Source organism: Hyla sarda, chromosome 3 (genome assembly GCF_029499605.1).
Source record: "Hyla sarda isolate aHylSar1 chromosome 3, aHylSar1.hap1, whole genome shotgun sequence".
NCBI classification, from domain to species: Eukaryota; Metazoa; Chordata; class Amphibia; order Anura; family Hylidae; genus Hyla; species Hyla sarda.
Window position 1 is genome coordinate 345,524,889 of NC_079191.1, and position 19,404 is coordinate 345,544,292.

At 44.1% G+C, this 19,404-nt stretch overlaps 2 protein-coding genes across 8 annotated transcripts in view; one reads left to right on the top strand and one right to left on the bottom strand.

Moving 5' to 3' along the window:
* Window positions 1-4,195: 4,195 nt before the first annotated feature.
* Window positions 4,196-19,163, bottom strand: SRSF7 (serine and arginine rich splicing factor 7). 3 transcript variants are annotated; one of them, XM_056567446.1, is made up of 8 exons: window positions 18,977-19,163; window positions 9,696-9,876; window positions 8,072-8,248; window positions 6,667-6,741; window positions 5,683-5,784; window positions 5,284-5,331; window positions 4,996-5,028; window positions 4,196-4,830 (listed from the first exon to the last, which is right to left on the bottom strand). In XM_056567446.1, exons 1-8 carry the CDS (start codon window positions 19,026-19,028, stop codon window positions 4,776-4,778), a joined length of 723 nt encoding a protein of 240 aa, XP_056423421.1. In that variant the 5' UTR covers window positions 19,029-19,163; the 3' UTR covers window positions 4,196-4,775. The 3 variants fall into 3 exon arrangements, with proteins under 3 accessions (XP_056423421.1, XP_056423423.1, XP_056423424.1); XM_056567448.1 differs by lacking the exon at window positions 18,977-19,163 and adding an exon at window positions 18,240-18,392 and having other exon boundaries at window positions 4,197-4,830; XM_056567449.1 differs by lacking the exons at window positions 4,196-4,830; window positions 4,996-5,028; window positions 5,284-5,331 and having other exon boundaries at window positions 5,679-5,784; window positions 18,977-19,161.
* Window positions 17,500-19,404, top strand: part of GEMIN6 (gem nuclear organelle associated protein 6) — a 29,513-nt gene continuing 27,608 nt past the window's right edge. Inside the window, exon 1 of one of the 5 annotated variants that reach the window (XM_056567456.1) lies at window positions 17,500-17,518. The gene's annotated coding sequence lies outside the window, so the exon portion shown is untranslated. Of the gene's footprint in view, window positions 17,519-17,861; window positions 17,966-18,452; window positions 18,827-19,260; window positions 19,327-19,404 lie in introns of those variants that run through there. The other 4 variants (XM_056567451.1, XM_056567453.1, XM_056567450.1 and 1 more) reach the window with 4 other exon arrangements.

Below are 19,404 nucleotides of genomic sequence, written 5' to 3' on the forward strand. Positions count from 1 at the left end.
GTCAGCCAATTCTCAACTTTCTTTTGTGTGTTTCTTTTTTTATTATTTCACCAATGGTTGTAGTGCGGCAAAAGTTGACAATAGGTCTTTCTTCTGCGAAGCCCTTCAATTCGGGATCACGCTCCAGAATGAACAAATTGTTGTAAATGCTTATTTTTATCATTTCATTCATGGGCGTGTTCGCAAAAGAAAAAACACATCGGTTGGTTTCTCTTTTAGATTTTGGTTTTCTTAGGAGATAATCCCTGGAAGTATTTTCTACTTTAGTTTTTGCTTTTCTTATAATTTCAACAGGATAACCTCTCTCTTGTAATCTTGTACATAATTCATCTAGTTGGTAAGCAAAGACCTCAAGGTTACTGTTGACCCTCTTCAGTCTTAGCATTTGATTATATGGAATATTATCCTTAACACTTCTTAGATGAGAACTCTCGTAATGAAGCAACAAGTTTTAGCTATACTTTTACGGAAACCAGATGTTACAAGGTTATTGTTAATTATTTCCATCTTCACATCTAGAAATTCAAGCATTTTATCACCAAAAATGCTTGTAAAAAGCATGTTCATGGTATTCACTTCATTGAGGTATTGTACAAAACTATCAAAAGCTTGCTGCATGCCCTCCCATACTATAAAAATATCGTCTACATAGCACAGATAATATTTAATGGATCTAATATAGGGATTATTTAATGAAAAAATATGTCTGTTCAAAAACTGTCAAAAAATATTTGCATAAGTGCATGATACAGGCGTGCCAATGGCCGTGCCATGGGCTTGCCTGTACCATTGTCCATCATGGATGAACACATTGTTTTTCAATACAAAATCCAAAGCATCAAAAATAAAAGAAAGAAAGGCAGGTGGTTTTGTAAATTATGCAAAAGAGTGTAGCCTGTACACCCGCATCATCCACCAATACTAGATGGTAAGAATCTTGCCAGTGGAAACCTTCAAAAGCTGTGAGGAGCTCTCCTGTATCTTTTAGAAGCATGGGTATCCCCTTCAAAAGTGGGGATAGTAGCCATTCTACATAACTAGATAAAGGTTCGGTAAAAGACTGGACACCTGCAACAATGGGACATGCTGTGGGGGCAGTGGTGGATTTGTGCACCTTGGGGAGCACATACCACTTCGGGGGTTTAGGATTTTTCGGAAGTAGCCTATTTGCTGTGGTGTCTGTGAGAATACCATTCTCTACTTCTCTCCGAAGCAAAGATCGCAAAGCCTCCATAATCTTAGCAGAGGGGTTATTTTTTAATTTAATATATGTATTTACATCATTGAGTTGCCTATATACCTTTGTTATAGGCCTCCATGCTCCAAATCACCACTGCCCCTCCTTTGTCTGCTTTAGTGATGTGCAGATTATCTTGTTGTCAAAGCCTTTTTAAGATTTCCTGTTCTTTTCTAGTTATATTATGGGTTACTGCGGGATAGATTAACACGCGGGTGTCCCTCAATACTGCCTCCTGGAAGAGGTCTACTGACCCACCTGGGGCAATAGGAGGGCAAAAGGTGGATTGATTGCCCCCTGTAAATCTGACTGGGGGGGATGTCACTCTTGTCCTGACCAGTAATATCGCTTTCATCCCCTACCATTAACTCATGTAATACGTCAATACATTTATTCTCCTCCTTCGCTTCATGTCACACATGAACGAGATGCATGGTAATAGCGGAGAAGGATTGCGCTTTGCTGGTGTCGAACGCATCGAGTGTGTACTGCCGGGTGAAGACAAGCATATCCACTTAGAAGGGAAGCATTCTGGATAGCTCGTCTATCCACTCTCGGCCCGATTGGGTTAAACGAGAGAAATTACCCTTCATCTTTTTTATGAAATCGCTATCACATCTACTGCCTGTAGTCCAGAATATGTTTAGTCATATAGGATTACTGTTTTAATCACGATACTTTGTTTAAATATTGTTTTTACCTCACCTGTATATAAGTATCTGTGGTGCTGTAGATCTACGTACCTGACCGGAAGAAGCGTCATCCATGACGTAAAACTAGTCGTCTTGTGGTACGCCTCCCGCACCTGAGAGCGGCATCTCTCGCTCCCCGCAGATCCATGTTTCACCGTTTTGCATTTTTAAGATTGGAATAAAGAAGCCGTTATATGTTCACAGTGGTGAGTGCAGTGATCGTTTTCTTATCTTCTGCTAATTTACAAATCTGTTTAACTTTCTGGCACCAGTTGATTTAAAAAAATAAAGTTTATCACCGGAGTACCTCTTTAAAGGACCATGGACATACGCGTTCATCTAAGCACGCTGGTAGTTAAGGACCAAGGACGTACGTGGGACTTTCGGTCCCTGCCGCACGCCGGGTGAGGACCGAACCAGGGTGACTGACATCGATCAGCTGTAACCCCGCGCAAATGCCCGGGGGGGGGGGGGGGGGGGGGGGGGTGGCCTGGAATGTAAAGAGGGATCGTTGTTGTCCAAGACACCCACGATCCCCCTGAAGGGATAGGAGTGAGGTGGCAGGGGTGCCACCCCTCCAATTGGTCGTATAGACGCGACGACCAATAGCAGATCGGGGACGGGGTGGTTAACTTTAGTTTTCCTATTTCTGCCCGCCCACAATAGGAGAGGTAGAATGGGGAAACCGACGGGGACCAGCGCCGGAGTCCACTTACCCTGTGGGCAAAGATCGGTGTGAGACGATGTCGTGCAGCTGGCTCCCTGGATCCTACGGAAGCCAGTAAGTTTCCTAGCAACATTTGGAGGGCTACAGTTTGAGACCACTATACAGTGGTCTCTAAACTATAGCCCTCCAGCTGTTGCAAGACTACAACTCCCAGCATCTACAGTCTGTCAGTGCACTCAAGGAGTTGTAGTTTTGCAACAGCTGGAGGCACACGGGTTGGAATCACCGAGTTAGGAAACAGACTCTAGCTCAGTGTTTTCCAACCAGTGTGCCTACAGCTGTTGCAAAACTACAATTCCCAGCACGGCCAGACAGTCAGGGATGCAATATCTGGCCCTTCTGCAACATCTGAACTAAAACTCCCAGCATGCCTGGACAGTCTGCAACAACTGGGGAAGAACAGTTAGCGGTCTCCAAAGTAGTGGCCTCCAAACTGTAGCCCTCCAGATGTTGCAAAACTACAACTCCAAGCATGCCTAGACTGTCCAGGCAAGGCTGGGAGTTTTAGTTCTGCAACATCTGAAGGGCCATATATTGCAGAACTACATGCCCAGCATCCCTGGCTGTCTGGCCATGCTGGGAATTGTAGTTTTGCAACATCTGGAGGACCACAGTTTAGAGACCACACAGTGGTCTCCAAACTGTGACCCTCCAGGTGTTGCAAAACTACAACTCCCAGCATGCCCAGACAGCCTTTTGCGAGCTGCGGTGACCGGAAATACGGAGGGCGTATGGATACGCCCTCCGTCCTTAAGTGACGGGACGCGAGGGCGCCCTTCGTCCCCAAGGAGTTAAAAAGGCCCTGCTGGACATCTGGATCAAAGGCTCTACTCATTGGACAAGGAGTGGTGGTTAGAGCAGATGAACAAAAAGGCTGAGCAGATTCAGAGTGTAACATTTGTGGTACTTAAATGGCAGGAAACATAGATCTTTGCCATGAGCCATTCTCCAGGGCAGGCAGTTCCAATGCAGGATACAGCATTCCTCTGAAACCCCACACCCTCCAAAAAAGGTAAATATTGGTGGATCCAGCGTTCATGGTGAGGCTACGTGGAAGGGGACAGTCTTTTAGGAGTGTTCACATTATGGACAAAGCTAAGTGGTCAGTTTCCCATAAGCCTTTTTGGAGTTGTAACTAGAGATGAGTGAACTTCCAGTAACTCGATTCGTCAAGAACTTAGGAGTTTGCTGACTTTTCCTGCATAAATTAGTTTAGCTTTCAGGTGCTCCGGTGGGCTGGAAAAAGGTGGATACAGTCCTAGAAGAGAGTCTCCTAGGACTGTATCCACCACCTTTTCCAGCCCACCGGAAAGCTGAATTTATGCAGGCTTAAGTCAGAAAATGCCGAGCCAAGAAGTTCACTCATCTCTAGTTGTAACCTTTGCAATCTTCTGTAAAATCAAAATTTCTAAACTTTGAGTATACGGCCATTTGCAAAGTTTGGATTAATACCTCCTGTCTTTCTTAGGACATCTGTTAACTCGCATACAGACACTCGCACTTCACAAAAATGAAACGCAAACAACGATATTGAAAATAAAAAAGTTGTTATTTAGAACATTGCATATGCTGAAGTCCTAAAATATGAAGTTTTAAATCTCCAAAAACAATAAAAAAAATAAAGTCTTTATACAAGCTGCTCACATCAGATGCGCAGAACAAGTCTTAACAGAGTCACAAAATGGAAATACAGAATGAAACAAGTTGAGGTGGACTGCAGAAATTGTTGCAGATGAACCATACTACAGTTTGTGAGCTGTAACATAAGGTAGCCCAACTTTGTCTGGCAAGACCATTATAGCCATTTACTCAAGAGTGCTGAAGGAGCCATGTGCATCAGGCTTTTATTACACAGGTTTTATCATTCATGCACCCTTTTAAGTATCCCTGCACTTTTTGGATAGTAAAGTCTAGTCATGAACGGTCACAGTCATTGAACAAGTACTTTTAAATTTCAATATACAAAAGTTTCACTTTCAGATGACAGGATATAACATACATTGTACGCTAGCCTACCAAAGTGACTGTTTAAAAACACAGAACTCCAAGATGAAAAATAAAAAATAATGAAAATTGTGACCAACGACTGTCACAGCAAGTCTGTAAAAAAGTAAAGTGTCTAGCCATTCCTTTCCGGGCTGATGCTCCTTCGTGGGCTTCGGGACGGCGAGCGGCTGTAAACAAGAGTCAAAGTCAGTAAGAATATGTGTGTGTGTGTAAATATTATATATATCTGGGGGAGGTCCAATTTAAAATATTTTTCAAAATAAACTTTCAAAACCTGTTAAAATGCCACAGATATGGGCATTTCTAGGTTAGGAAAAGGAAATACTACATACCTTCTTTTGGGAGAAGCTGATCGTGACTTTGATCTAAGAGGGAAAAAAATTTTTTAATAAAAATGAGGCTAGTGTCAGTTTCTCGCTGCAATTTTTAGTTAAAGCTATTGATTTTGCTATTCAGCGCACACATACATATTTACACACACACACACACACACACGTGTATTGTTATATTTTGTACCCTTTAAATGTGAAACTGCCAGATTTAGTAAATGGAACTGAATACAGTTGTCTTGTTGCATTCAAATGCATCCAAATTATAAACAAGTTAGAGCAGAGACCTACCTGCTTCGAGGGCGTGACACAGACCTGGACCTTGAGCGAGACCTAGACCTGTGAACAGTTTACAGTTATTCAACATGTACCAGTTTACATAATACATCGTTCCTTTTATGATGTTCACTAGAGATGAGCGAACTTTCAGTAAATTCGATTCATCACGGACTTCTCAGCTCAGCAGTTGGACTTTTCCTGCATAAATTAGTTCAGCTTTCAGGTGCTCCGGTGGGCTGGAAAAGGTGGATACAGTCCTAGGAGACTCTTTCCTAGGAATGTATCCACCTTTTCCAGCCCACCGGAGCACCTGAAGGCTAAGCTAATTTACGCAGTATTCAACTGCCGAGCTGAGAAGTTCGTGACGAATCAAATTTACTGTAAGTTCGCTCATCTCTAATGTTCACTTACCTGGATCTTTTAACTGAAGGAGATCGGGATCTGCGTGGAGTGACAGATCTTGACCTACGAGGAGAGCCAGATCTTGATCTACGAGGGGATCCAGACCTAGACCTGCAGATGAGGGAGAAAATAAAATATTCTAACAAAAGAAAACCAGCTTCTAGATGCTGAAATAAAAAATAAAAAAAAAACTTTTTTTTTTTTTTTTAAATGCCGGCATTCTGGACAAGTTTTGAAGAATTAAAGTGGTAGGATAGGATTAGATTCGTCACGAGCTTCGTGGTCGCTTACTTTCGCCTGAATAAATTAGTTCAGCTTTCAGGTGCTCCAGTGGGCTGGAAAAGGTGGATGCAGTCCTAGGAGAGAGTCTCCAGCCCACCGGAGCACCTGAAAGCTGAACTAATTTAGGCAGACTAAAGTTAGCAACTGCCGAGCGGTTCTTGACAAATCGAATCCCTGTAACTTCACTCCTCTCTATTAGGGATCTATAATTTTGCTGGATTATTTTTTTTTTTCATTAGATATTGCTATTATAATGCACAGCCAGGTAATTCTGAGCATGCCATAAAAGGGATACCCTACACAGTGTGAACATTTACTTGCATATGTAGTCTACATTATTTTCAAGAGAGATTTGTAAGTTATGTTTATTTAAAAATCTTAGAACCTATTACTACATATCTGCTGTATGCTTGAGAGGAAATTTTGTAGTTCTTTCCAGTCTGAGATCAGTGCTCTCTTTTGGCACCTCTGTCCGTGTCAGGAATGGTCAAGACCAGGAGCAAATCTACATAGTAAACCTCTCCTGCTCCGGACAGAGGTGTCTTGACTGGAAAGACCTGTAGAACTTTCTCTGAAACATACAACAGCTGATAAGTTTTGGAAGGATTAAGATTTTTAAATAAAAGAAATTCACAAATTTGTATAAAGCTTTGACAACAGTTCATTTGAAAACTTCCCCCTCTGATATAAGCCTTTAAATAAGAAGTGTACCTCCTTCCACGGCTTCTGCTTCTTGAACGAGAATAACGCCTTCCCCGGGATCTTGAGTAAGAACGGGACCTGGATCTGAATATTTAAAATAAAAGTTGATTTATATTTAGGCACAGTAAATAATGTAGCCTACAGTCAGACAGTAATGAGTGTCTGATATCAGGAAACCTATTTGCCTTGAATAGATCTACCTAGGAGAAACTGGTTAAAAATAAAGGAGTTTCACTTTACAATAAAATTACAACTAAAGAAAAATAAATAAAAATAAAATAAAAAACAAGACTAGAATTTGTAGTAAATAAACCTTGCAAGTCTGCAGGTCGACCCTCTTTGGCCCAAGGTCTAGAAGATCTAGACGGTCTAGAAGGATCTACCAGACGATCACTTCATCTACTGTAGGTCTTCAATCTAACGACGTTCAAACTGACAGCCAGATGAGGCTTGATTGACGCATGAAGGTTTTTCTAGGTGGGAATGTGGTCAATCTGTAGTTCTTTTCTAAACCGGAGGGGTGCCCCAATTGTATGCCAATATTACTCTGATACGGCGATCACAGTAGATCATAGATTTCAAGGCCTCTACAGAATCTTAAAGGATGATCTAGTTGTAGAAGGCTTGAGGGGATCTGGCCTCTTATGCTGATCACCTCAAGGTCTAGCAGAATCATAAGGTCGGATTTGCAAGGCGCCTCAGCATGAAATCTTAAGGCTCGTGACATTCTGAATCAAGCCGACTGACTCAAACGAAGGAACCTGTAAGGTTTTGACCAGGTTGATTATTAACATAGGAACAGTTTAAAATTATTACACATGCCATAATGCACATAAAAGCAGCAGTCCCATTTTTACATCAGAAGCAACCTATTTTATGTTATAATGGCTATTAAGAACTTGTGTTAACTGTTCACTTGCATTTTAAACTGCCTGTACCCTGTAAGCACATCTTACTGTATGTTTCTAATAACATTTACGCCAAATGTGTCAAACATATAGCCTTAGGGCAAAGTAAGGTAAAAACAGACATGTTTCTGTTAATAAACGTTGCAGATTTTACCATCAATGCAAATATTAGTTTGCCTTTCGAACTGAAATCATTGGGTGAAACATAAGTTTCTGTAAACAAGACTCAGATCATGTTTTGGAATATTGCACTGTGTAGGGTAGTTTTTAAGCTTTAGACCTTCTGCCACTACTGCCCGCAGACTTGTTTGACACATTTGTACCTGACATACTATTCTATACAGTACTATAATATGCCCCAACAGTCACCCCCACCCCTCGAATTGCTGCACTAGGTGCCACATCTTTAAACAGATTCTGCCTACTTAAAAAGGACTGCTGCTTCAGGACTGCAAGCTTTTTGTATCCCTGAAAATCTGATTACAAATGTCAAAAAATAAACATACCTGCTTCTCCTGCGCCTGCTGTATCTTTGACAGTCATAAGCATAGTGACCCTTTTCACCACACTCATAACATCTATCACTTGGATCAAAAGGACGCCGTGCTGGGGGTCTGTCATAACGAGAGCGTCGTGGCATGCCTGTAGACAGTTCTACTCTTACTCTTGACCCACAGATAACCCTGTAAGGGGAAAAAAATAAAATAAATTAATGCAGTGTCTTAACCGGCTATATTGTTAACAGAGAAACCTTCCATCAATGTCAAACATCAAGGGGGAGATTTATCAAAATCCAAAACATATGGACAGCTCAACAACAAAAATTGTATGAGGTTAACTGGGTACAGCTGTATCCACAGGTGTGGGAGAAAAATATAAAACAAACAGAGTCCCATCCATATTTGGTTGGTGTAATTGAGGACCAGGACTCTTTCTTTTAGATTTATCAAAACCTGTTAAGAGTGATGCAGTTGCCAACAGCAATCAGATGGTTAATTTATAAAAAGATAAAAAAAGGTGAAATCTGATTGGTTGTTATGGGAAACTGCATCACTTCCTCTGTACAGGTTTTTATAAATCTCCCCCTAATTCTTTATTTTGGGAGTTTCTGCCAAGAACTACAGACACTGATAGCCTGTAGGGTATAAAAGCAATATGTTCCTTTTCCTGGAGCCAATTGTGATTTCCTCTACAGCTTTTATTGGTCAGCCTAGTGTCAATGAGGCGAGGCCATCAGGGATGCTCAAGTGCCGCAGCCTGGCATGCCTTGTTGCTCACGCCCACCTTTCAGCCTTCCCTTTACTAAACTAAGTGAGGTGGTTTGCAAAGCTGGGAACTTGACTGATAAGGTGGATTCAAGCAAGTGTTGAGGATTTCAGCTCCATAAAAGAAAGTTTGCCTATACAGTGGTCCCTCAACATATGGTTGTAATCCGTTCCAAATGAACCATCTTTTGTTGAGGGATCCATGCAATGTTAAATATAGGACGTTATACTCACCTGTCCCCGCTGCCCTGGATGTCGCTGTCGCCATGCCCCCGCCGCTCCAGAACGTCTGTTGCCTGGGATAGTCGTTCCTAATCGCCGCCCTTACGTCACTACGCTCCTATTGGATGGCGTGTGCGCGGTGGCGTGATGACGACGATTGAGAGTGACGGCGATGCAAGGGATCCCGAAGATGACGTCCTGGAGCACCGCGGACAGGCAAGTAACCATCACCGGAGCTTACAGGGCCCCGTAAACTGCTATCCGGCGGCAGTTGAAGCAGCTGCCGGATAGCAGTTTATGCGATGGCCCCGACATACAAAAGCATTGTATGTCGATGCTGCCTTCAACATTGCATGCTGAAATCATATGTCGGGGGGATGGGGGTCACTGTATAACCTAAGGCTGTGTTTACAAGCCAGATCCTGCAGCAGCAGAGTCCCATTGATTTCCGTGAGATTCTGCTGCGCTGTGAACATAGAATTTCCGTGCCAGAAACATCTGGCGCACAAATTCTAATTCCAGTGTATGCAGAGAAAGAACGAACATTTATTACATGTACTAACACTAGAACCCAATTTAACATCACATAGATCACCGTTTAGCTGCTTTGTAAGAGTGTAAGATAAAGACTGAAGATACATACTTTCCATCTAAGCCTCGCACAGCATCTTCAGCATCCCGTGTGTCTTCAAACTCTACAAAAGCAAAGCCAGGAGGGTTGCGAGCAATCCAAACTGTACGCAGTGGACCGTAGTAACTAAACGCACGCTCCAATTCTCCTTTGCCAGCCCCGGTTCCTAGATTACCAACATAGACTTTGGCTTCTGGAAAAGAATGGTAAAGTGTGTAAAGAAAAAATGGTCAATACCATCACAAATGCTTACCAAGCATGTGCAAGCCAAAACGCTCTTCTACTGAGCTGTGTATAGGTATATTATCACAGTATAGTAAAAAAAAAAAATCTTTGCTCCTGCCTAACATCAATGTGAACTTCTTGTTATATTGAAGAATTTAACATGGCAACTAGTGCTGGGTGGTATGACCAAAAATGTGTATCACTATTTTTCAAACATGGCGGTTCCACAGTTTTTCATGGTGTTTTTTGTTTCACTCATATCCCCCCCCCACCGCTTTAAATTAATAATCAGCCACAGTGCGCTGGGGAACTAATCATCTGACCCACGGGCGCTGCTCTGCTCTCCCCCCCCCCCCCCACCGAATGAACTGATCAGAAGCTATGCAGCGCCTGCGGCCCACTGGCTTTCTGCGCTTGTAGCGGAAAGTGACAGCGGCTCACAATTCGTTCATTTCCAGCGCCGCAGCTCACAGGAGGAGTAGGAGAGCAGCGTCTGCGGGTAACATGATTAGTTCCCCAATGTGGGGACAGCGCTGCGGCTGATAGTTCATTAATTCGAGGGGCCCAACCGGTATTGGGAAAAATTCATATCGTACAGAAAATAAATTAAAAATCCAAAACCGGTATACCGCCCAGTGGGGATTGACCGATATTATCGGCAGATATTCATGATTTTGGACATTATTGGCAATTACCTTGCCGATATGCCCTGCCTCGCCGGCCAGAGACTGCCGTGGCCCCATTGCCTCCCCCATCCCCGGTTTTATAATTACCTGTTCCCGGGGTTCGCGCTACTTCTGGCTCCTGCGACGTCCTGCTCTATTGCTGTGCGCCGCGCAATGACGTCCTCAACGTGACATCACCGTCCGTGCGCAGTGACAGCTCAGGACGCCGCTGGAGCCAGGAGTAGCGCAGACCATGGGAACAGGTAATTATAAAACCAGGGATGGGGCAGGCAATGGGGCAGCGGCAGTTGGACTAGGGAGGACCCCAGGACAGGCAGGGGGAGAGAAGCAGGCGGCAGTCACTGGCCCCGCAAAAGCCGCTGCAGTTCATTGATTTAAAGCACCCGATAACTTATACTGATATTCCTGTATAAATGATCGGCCTGAAAGGTCACAGATTATTGGCCCTTAAATAAAATACTCAATATCTGTCGATCCCTACTGCCCAGCACTAATGGCAACCACTTAAAAAGGTACCAGAATTTTCTCAATTCTTTGGATTCTTCCTCTCTGCATATGTCAGGACATACTTACATTATGAGCCCCCTCTTATGCGACACTGCGTCGGGGGAGAACGCTAGTAGCTTGTTTTAGCTATTGGTCAAAGTCTGAACATTAGCATCCCCCTTCCACTGACTGATGAAAATGTACCTTTCATTTATGGTGAGAATTAATCAAAAACATATCCAAAGGAAAAGTAGCGATCTGATGACTAGTTAGCATAACAACCAGTTAGGTCATTTAATTAAAAAAAATAAAATAAAATAAGAACACCTTAAAGCAGCACTCTGATTGGTTGCTACGTGCAACTGGCTGTCTCTTCCTCCACACAAGTTTTGATAAATCTCCCCTTTAGGTCATGTTCACATGGTGGAATGCACGCACAGAAAACAGCAGAGCACCGGCAGAACACGCCAGCGGTAGTACTGCTCGGAATTGTGCCATCTCAGACTGCAATACATTTTCATGCGGACTCTTCAGAAAGAATAGACACGTATTCTTTCTGCCATGTTCACAGTGCTGCAGAATTCCGCTGAAATCAATAGGACTCTGAACAGAAATTCCATCGTGTGAACATGGCCATAGGGGGAAGATTTAGGAAAACCTGTGCAGAGGAAGAGTGGTGCAGTTGCCCATAGCAACCAGTGTTTCATTCATCTTTGAAGAGGCCTGTGAAAAATAAAATAAGCAATCTGGTTTACATCAAATTACAGAACCAGCAAAGCAAGTTTTAATATAGGCAGCAGGTCAGTTACTTGGAATTGTCCCTGGTTATAAAAACCTGCACCAAGATTTACAGTATACACTTTCCATCTAGCGTGCATTTACCTATGGCAGCGTTTTCTAAATCATGAGCCTACTGCTGTTGCAAAACTACAATTCTCAGCATGACCAAAGGCTGTACGAGCATGCTGAGAGTTGTAGTTTTGCTGGAGGCAAACTGTTTGAAACACACTGCCCTTTAGGGTCCAGTGTGTCAAATACAGGGAAAGAGAATAGAAGAGAAAAGCAAAAGTAGGTGAATTGGGGCAGAAAATTAAGTATTCTAGTAAAGTTTTGCACTAATATAAACAAAGAAAATTAACCCCTTAACGACCACGGACGTAAATGTACGTCCTGGCTTGGCGGTACTTCGCATCAGGACGTACATTAACGTCCTGTGTATGACTGCGAGCATCGGAGCGGTTCTTGTGTCATACACGGCAGGTTCCGGCTGCTATCAGCAGCCGGGGACCTGCCGGTAATGGCCGACATCCATGATCACCTGCGGCGATCTGATTATCTGTAATGGCGGAAAGAGGACCCCTCACCTGCCTCCGTCCGTCTCCTGCTCTGGTCTGAGATAAAGCAGACCAGAGCAGGAGATAGCCGATGATACTGATCAGTGCTGTGTCCTATACATAGCACTGAACAGTATTAGCAATCTATGATTGCTATAGATTGTCCCCTATGGGGACAAAGTAAAAAAAAAAAATTATCCTCTAAAATAAAAAAATAATCCAAAAAATTGTCAGTTTTTCCCATTTTACCCCCAAAAAGCGTAAAAATGTTTATAAACATTTGATATCGCCGCGTGCGTAAGTGTCTGATCAAAATATGTTAATTATACTGTATGGCGTAAACAAAGACGCTTTTTTTGGTCACATTTTATTCCCAAAAAAATTATCTAAAAAAAAAAGTTGTATATATGCAAATGTGGTATTGATAAAAGTACAGATGACGGCGAAAAAAATTTGCCCTCATACCGCCCGATATACGGAAAAATGAAAAGTTATAGGTGGTCAAAAAGCAATTTTAGATGACCGATTTTGTACAAAAAGTTTTTTTTTTAAGCAGTTCAAAATTATCAAATATTATCAATATTATGAAAAAGTATCTAGCCATGGGTATCATTCTAATCGTATTGACCCACGGAATAAAGAACATGTCATTTTTACCGTAAAGTGCAGTGTGAAAACGAAACCATGTGCAAAATTGTGGTTCTCATTTATGGTAAAATGAGAGGTTTCATTACAAATTACAATTGGTCAGGCAAAAAAAGCCCTTATATGGGTCTGTAGATGGAAATATAAAAGTTATGGATTTTAGAATGCGAGGAAGAAAAAAAACGAAAACGCAAATCTAAAATTGGCCTGGTCCTTAAGGTGACAATGGGCTTGGTCCTTAACCCCCTTAAATGGTACCTCAAATAAACTTTTGATATATTTTAGATTAATGAATGTTGAATAACTTTCCAATAGCATGTTAATGAAAAATATGCTTCTTTCTATTGTATTTTTCCCGATCAGTCCTGTCAGTAAGCATTTCTGACTCATGCTGGAGTCCTAAACACTCAGAGCTGCCAGCCTGCTTTGTTCACAGCCAAACAGGCTGTGAACAAAGCAGACTGGCAGCTCGTAGTGTTTAGGACTCCAGCATGAGTCTGAAATGCTTGCTGCCAGGACTGGTAGGGAGACACCTAGTGGTCATTTCTTCAAAGTGGAAAATTTAATATTTTTAATAACATGCAATTGTAAAGTTATTCTGCATACATTAATCTATAATATATCAAAAGTTTTTTTTGATGAGAGGTACCCTTTAAGGACACATGATGTTCTCATACGTCTCCTTTAGGACACATGACGTATGAGAACGTCATGCGCTTCCCCGGCCCCCCGCAGCCATCTGGAGCGGAGCCGTTGCCCGATGCCTGCTGAAATCGTTCAGCAGGCATCGCGGCATATCGCCCAGGGGGGTTATGATGACCCAGCGATCTGCGGCGGATTCCGAGTCAATCGGGTCTCCAGTGACCCGGAATTACTGGCTGATCGGGGCCGTCACAGCCATAGCCAGCAGGGGAGAGGTGGCACTGGTGCCACCTCACGAACGCCCCGATTCGTCGGCCGGTTTACCGGCCGACCAATCAGGGCACCTGCTGCGGGTGTCACTCCCGCAACGCCCCTCTTCCGGAGGACGTGAGCGGGAAGTTGACCCCGGAAGCTGGGGACCCCGATCCCTGTTGGGATTGGGGCCCCAGGAGCGGCAGCGGTGAGGGACTGACCTGAAGCGTGGATCAGCAGTTGGACATGAGTGACAGCCTCCTGCTGTTTAGCAACAGCTCCCAGCATGCAAAAAGGGCATGCTGGGAGCTGTAGTTATGCAACAGCAGGAGGCAGACCACCACAACTCCCAGCATTCCCTTATGGGCATGCTGGGACTTAAAATGTGCCTCCAGCTGTTACAAGTGACAACAACCTTTAGGGGTCGCCCCCCAAGGGGTTAACCCTAAACTAGAAACCCCCCTTAAAACTAAATTTTATTGAGTCATTTAAAATATATGAGCTCCGGTATAGTGATCTAAAAACACAGCTAATAGTTGCTTGAATCGTGTGTAGGCACCCTGTAACTTCTTAGATGGTGGTATTGTGCTTGTATAGCACTAATCTACGGATGCTGCTAAATAAGTAGAGAAGCACTGTAAGCTGCTAGTTAAAATATGAATAGCCCTCCGCTGCCCGACGTTTCGTTGGATGAACCAACTTTATCAAGGTACAGAGGCTAATGGCCGTTCGTTTGGTCCGCTCTCCCTTTTATACCCTCTGTTGGTGATGTCAAAATCGTTGCATCATTATGCGCCGATTATTCGGCCTATCTGAGCACAAGTGACGTGACTGACCAATCCGGTCCAGCTGTTACAAAACTTTCTATGGAAAAGTGTACCTTCAGCTGTTGCATAACTACAACTCCCAGCTTGCACAATCAGCTAAAGTGCATGCTGGGAGTTGTAGTTGTGCATCTGCTGGTTGCATAACTACAACTCCCAGCAAGCCGTTGGCTGTCGGTGATTGCTGAGAGTTGTAGTTTTGCAACAGTTGGAGGCACACTGGTTGTGAAACACCGAGTTAAGTAGCAAACCAGTGTGTCTCCAGCTGTTGCATAACTACAATCCCCAGCCAAAGTAGTATGCCTCCAGCTGTTGCAAAACTACAACTCCCAGCATGCACTGATAGACCGTACATGCTGGGAGTTGTAGTTTTGCAACAGCTGGATGTTCCCCCCAATGTGAATGTACAGGGTACACTCACATGGGCGGAGGTTTACAGTAAGTATCTGGCTGCAAGTTTGAGCTGCGGCAAATTTTCTGCCGCAGCTCAACCTGCCAGCGAGAAGCTGTGAACCCCGCCCGTGTGACTGTACCCTAAAAACACTACACTACCACAAAATAAAAGAAAAAGTAAAAACACAGCCCCCCTCCCCAATAAAAGTGAAAACGTCTGGTACGCCACTGTTTTCAAAACGGAGCCTCCAGCTGTTGCAACACAACTACTCCCAGAATTGCCAGACAGCCACTGACTGTCCAGGCATGCTGGGAGTTTTACAATAGCTGGAGGCACCCTGTTTGGGAATCACTGGCGTAGAATACCCCTATGCAAATCCCTAATTTAGTCCTCAAATGCGCATGGCGCTCTCACTTTGGAGCCCTGTCGTATTTCAAGGCAACAGTTTAGGGTCACATATGGGGTATCGCCGTACTTGGGAGAAATTGTTACAAATTTTTTTTTTTTGGGGGGGGTATTTTCTGCTTTTACCCTTTTTAAAAGTGTTCAATTTTTGGGAAACCAAGCATTTTATGTACATTTTTTTTATTTACATATGCAAAAGTTGTGAAACACCTGTGGGGTATTAAGGTTCACTTAACCCCTTGTTATGTTCCCCGAGGGGGTCTAGTTTCCAAAATGGTATGCCATGTTTTTTTTTTTTTGCTGTTCTGGCACCATAGTGGCTTCCTAAATGAGGCATGCCCCCAGAGCAAAATTTGCTTTCAAAAAGCCAAATGTGACTACTCCTCTTCTGAGACCTGTAGTGCACCAGCAGAGCACTTTTCACCCCACATATGGGGTGTTTTCTGAATCGGGAGAAATTGCGCTTCAAATTTTGGGAGTTATTTTCTGCTATTAGCCTTTTTAAAAATGTAAAGTTTTTGGGAAAACAAGCATTTTAGGTAAAAAAAAAAAAAAAAAGTCTTTACATATGCAAAAGTCATGAATCACCTGTGGGGTATTATAAGGTTCACTTTACCCCTTATGTTCCCCGAGGGGTCTAGTTTCTAAAATGGCACCATAGGGGCTTCCTAAAGGTGACATGCCCCCAAAAACCATTTGTCGCTCCTTCCCAAATACCAGTAAAAATTCTCCCCTTTTTACCCCTTGCAAGAATTCAAAAAAATGAAGATTTTGAATCTTCTCCTTCAATTTGTTGCTATTCCTGTGAAACACCTAAAGGGTTAAAATGCTGACTGAATGTCATTTTGAATACTTTGGGGGGTGTAGTTTTTATAATGGTGTCATTTGTGGGGTATTTCTAATATGAAGGCCCTTCAAATCCACTTCAAAACTGAACTGGTCCCTGAAAAAGTGAATTTGAAAATTGTGAAAAATTTGAAAATTTCTGCTGAACTTTGAAGCCCTCTGATGTCTTCCAAAAGTAGAAACTCAAGTTTTATGATGCAAACATAAATTAGACATATTGGGGGAGATTTATCAAAACCTGTCCAGAGGAAAAGTTTCCCAGTTGCCCATAGCAACCAGATTGCTTCTTTCATTTTTGAAAAGGCCTCTGCAAAATGAAAGAAGCAATCGATTGGTTGCTATGGGAAACTTTTCCTTTGCACAGGTCTTGATAAATCTTCCCCATTGTATTTGTGAATAAAAACAACATTTATGTGGAATATCCATTTTTCTTACAAGCAGTGAGCTTCAAATTAAAAAAAAAATGCAAAATTTTCTCATCAAATTTTGGAATTTTTCTTCACCAAGAAAGGATGCAATTTACCACAAAAAACCACCACTATGTTAAAGTAGAATATCTCCCGAAAAAAAAAAAAAATCTCAGAATCAGAATGTTAACTAAAAGTTATTAAATGTTTAAAGTAGGGATTGGCCGATTATCGGTATGGCCGATAATCACGATTTTGGGCATTAACAGCAATTACCTTGTCGATAATGCCCCGCCCCCACACCGTGACCGCCCCCCGCGTCGCACCCCCCACCGTAGTGCTGGGTGGTATACCGATATGGATTTTTGCCCATACCGCTATACCGGTCGGGCCCCACCCGCCGAGTCAATAAAAAAAAAATAATAATAAAATGAACTTACCCATAATGGGGGTGGTCCGGGCCATCCTTCCTGTAATGTCCGGCGGCATTCTGGGTGGTGGGTGAACCGGAACTGGTCCGCTGCATAGACGCCACTACGTCAGGTGCGTCGCTGCGTCTATGCAGCGTACTAGGCCGGAGCGGAGAAGATGACCGCCGGAGAAGAAGGACAGCCCGGACCGGTTCACCCTCCACCCAGAATGCCACCGGACATTACAGGAAGGATGGATGGCCCGGACCACCCTGACAGGTAGGGGGAGAGAAGCGGTTGGTGGCGGCGGTCTATGGCACCGCAAAAGCCACTGCAGTGCATTGATTTAAAGCGTCCGCTTTAAATCAATGACCTGCAGCAGTGTCGAGGGGGGATAAATAGCCGATAACTTATATCGATATTCCGGTATAAGTTATCGGCCCTAACCTCCACTGATTATCGGTATCGGCCCTAAAAAACGATATCGGTTGATTGCTAGTTTAAAGTGACAGTGGTCAGATGTTGAAAAAACGCTCTGATCCTAAGGTGTAAAATGGCTGGGTCCTTAAGGGGTTAAAGCATGCTGGGACTTGTAGTCCTAGAGAGGCACTTGACGTCCCGACAACACAGCCTGCCCGTCATGACAATGCGCTCCAGGTGTCGTTAGTTCCGTTGGGCATCATGGAGACTTGAATACATGCGCGGCCTGCGGACACACCCACCATAGTAAGAACCCAGACAACACACGCTACTCCGGCCGCTCTTCCAGTCGTTACACCGCTCACCCACAGCACTCGGTGCATCACACTTAAGAATCACGATGAGAAGGGCCCGCCATTACCAGATCACTCCGCGCCACACAAAGCCCCAGACACGTGACCGGCGCACACTGCAAAATGGCCACCACACAAACCGCGCCGCCTGCAGCGGGAAGAGAAACGAAATCTTCAGCCCCACAACAACGACGTCACCTCCACAGACGCTGTGCGAATACACTTACCTCCACTATACCGCCCGTACCGCGACATATTTACGCAGGTTACCGCGTTTCCCCGGTTACTAGACCACAACCGCGCGCCTCTAGCTCTTTATCAGAACACTAACACTCCCCGCTGTCGTAAAAGGCTGCTATTGGCTAGCAGCAGGTGACGTCACTTACAGGCGGGCACCCGGTAACTGTAGTAAGGGGCGGGATCAGCGGGACCATAGCGCTCATCTACACAGTGATGGCGCGGGCTCTTTGTTGTACTTTCATAGCACAACGGCTTTTCTGTCCGTTTAGACTTGATAAAAAAAAAAAAGGCTAAATAACGTCACTAGTGGGGGCGTGTCAGTCGGCAAAGCGGGATGTGACGTTAGCGAGAAGACGCATTACGCGTCTCGAGGCGGGATGTGGCGTCACGGAGTAGGCCGCAGAGAGCAGCGTGATAGGAGGATGGAGATAGAGATGTGATGCTGTGGAGGACGCTGTGAGTAGTAGCGGTCATGGCTCCGGTCTAAACATGGACAAACACAGCCCGCGTCTGTCTCCTGCGTGCGAATCTGAGCGGATATCTAAAGTTTACGCGTAGTTCTTGATATCTTAAAGTGAGCTCATCAAGCGGATGAAAAAAAAAAACGCGCTGTAAAAGTGCACTGTGTAAACGCAGCCTTAGGGACTCTGTTTCTATTGGTTCTACCTAGAGAATTCCGGTAAAGGCTTGTAATGCGGGTGAGACTGATAACAATGTTACTTACCGTCGCTAGAACTGTGGCCCCTTCCGCTTGATATGCTTCTTGGTTGAGGCATTACCGCAGGCTTGGTGCGCGCACACGCGGCTGCTTCTTCCTCCTCACTCCAAACGCTGTTGTGTGGAGATTTTTGCGCCCTGAAGAACCCTGTCTCTGCTCCGCCCCGCAGCTCTCTGAAGGGAGCCCAGAGCTCTTCCGTGAGTAATCGGCTGTGATTGGCTGAGGCCCCCACACCCCTGCCTCAACACGGAAGGCAGCGGGAATCCAGTGTGCTCAGCCCCGCCCAGCAGCTCTGAAGGAAGCAGTAGTCTGTATGTGAGGACTCATCGGCTGCGCTTCAAATATATCCATGCTTAGTATGTGTGATACTGCCTTGTATCTAAACCTGTCATGTAAGATACTGCCTTGTATCTAAACCTGTCATGTAAGATACT

What these genes read in the sequence shown, in the direction of transcription:
- SRSF7 (XM_056567446.1), bottom strand. Translation starts at nt 19,028, where the DNA reads ATGCCTCAACCAAGAAGCATATCAAGCGGAAGGGGCCACAGTTCTAGC. An exon ending in GTGCGAGGCTTAGATGGAAA is followed by an intron (nt 8,249 to 9,695) that starts GTATGTATCTTC and finishes TTCCCCTTACAG; the next exon opens with GGTTATCTGTGGGTCAAGAG. An exon ending in GTGTCACGCCCTCGAAGCAG is followed by an intron (nt 5,029 to 5,283) that starts GTAGGTCTCTGC and finishes TTTCCCTCTTAG; the next exon opens with ATCAAAGTCACGATCAGCTT.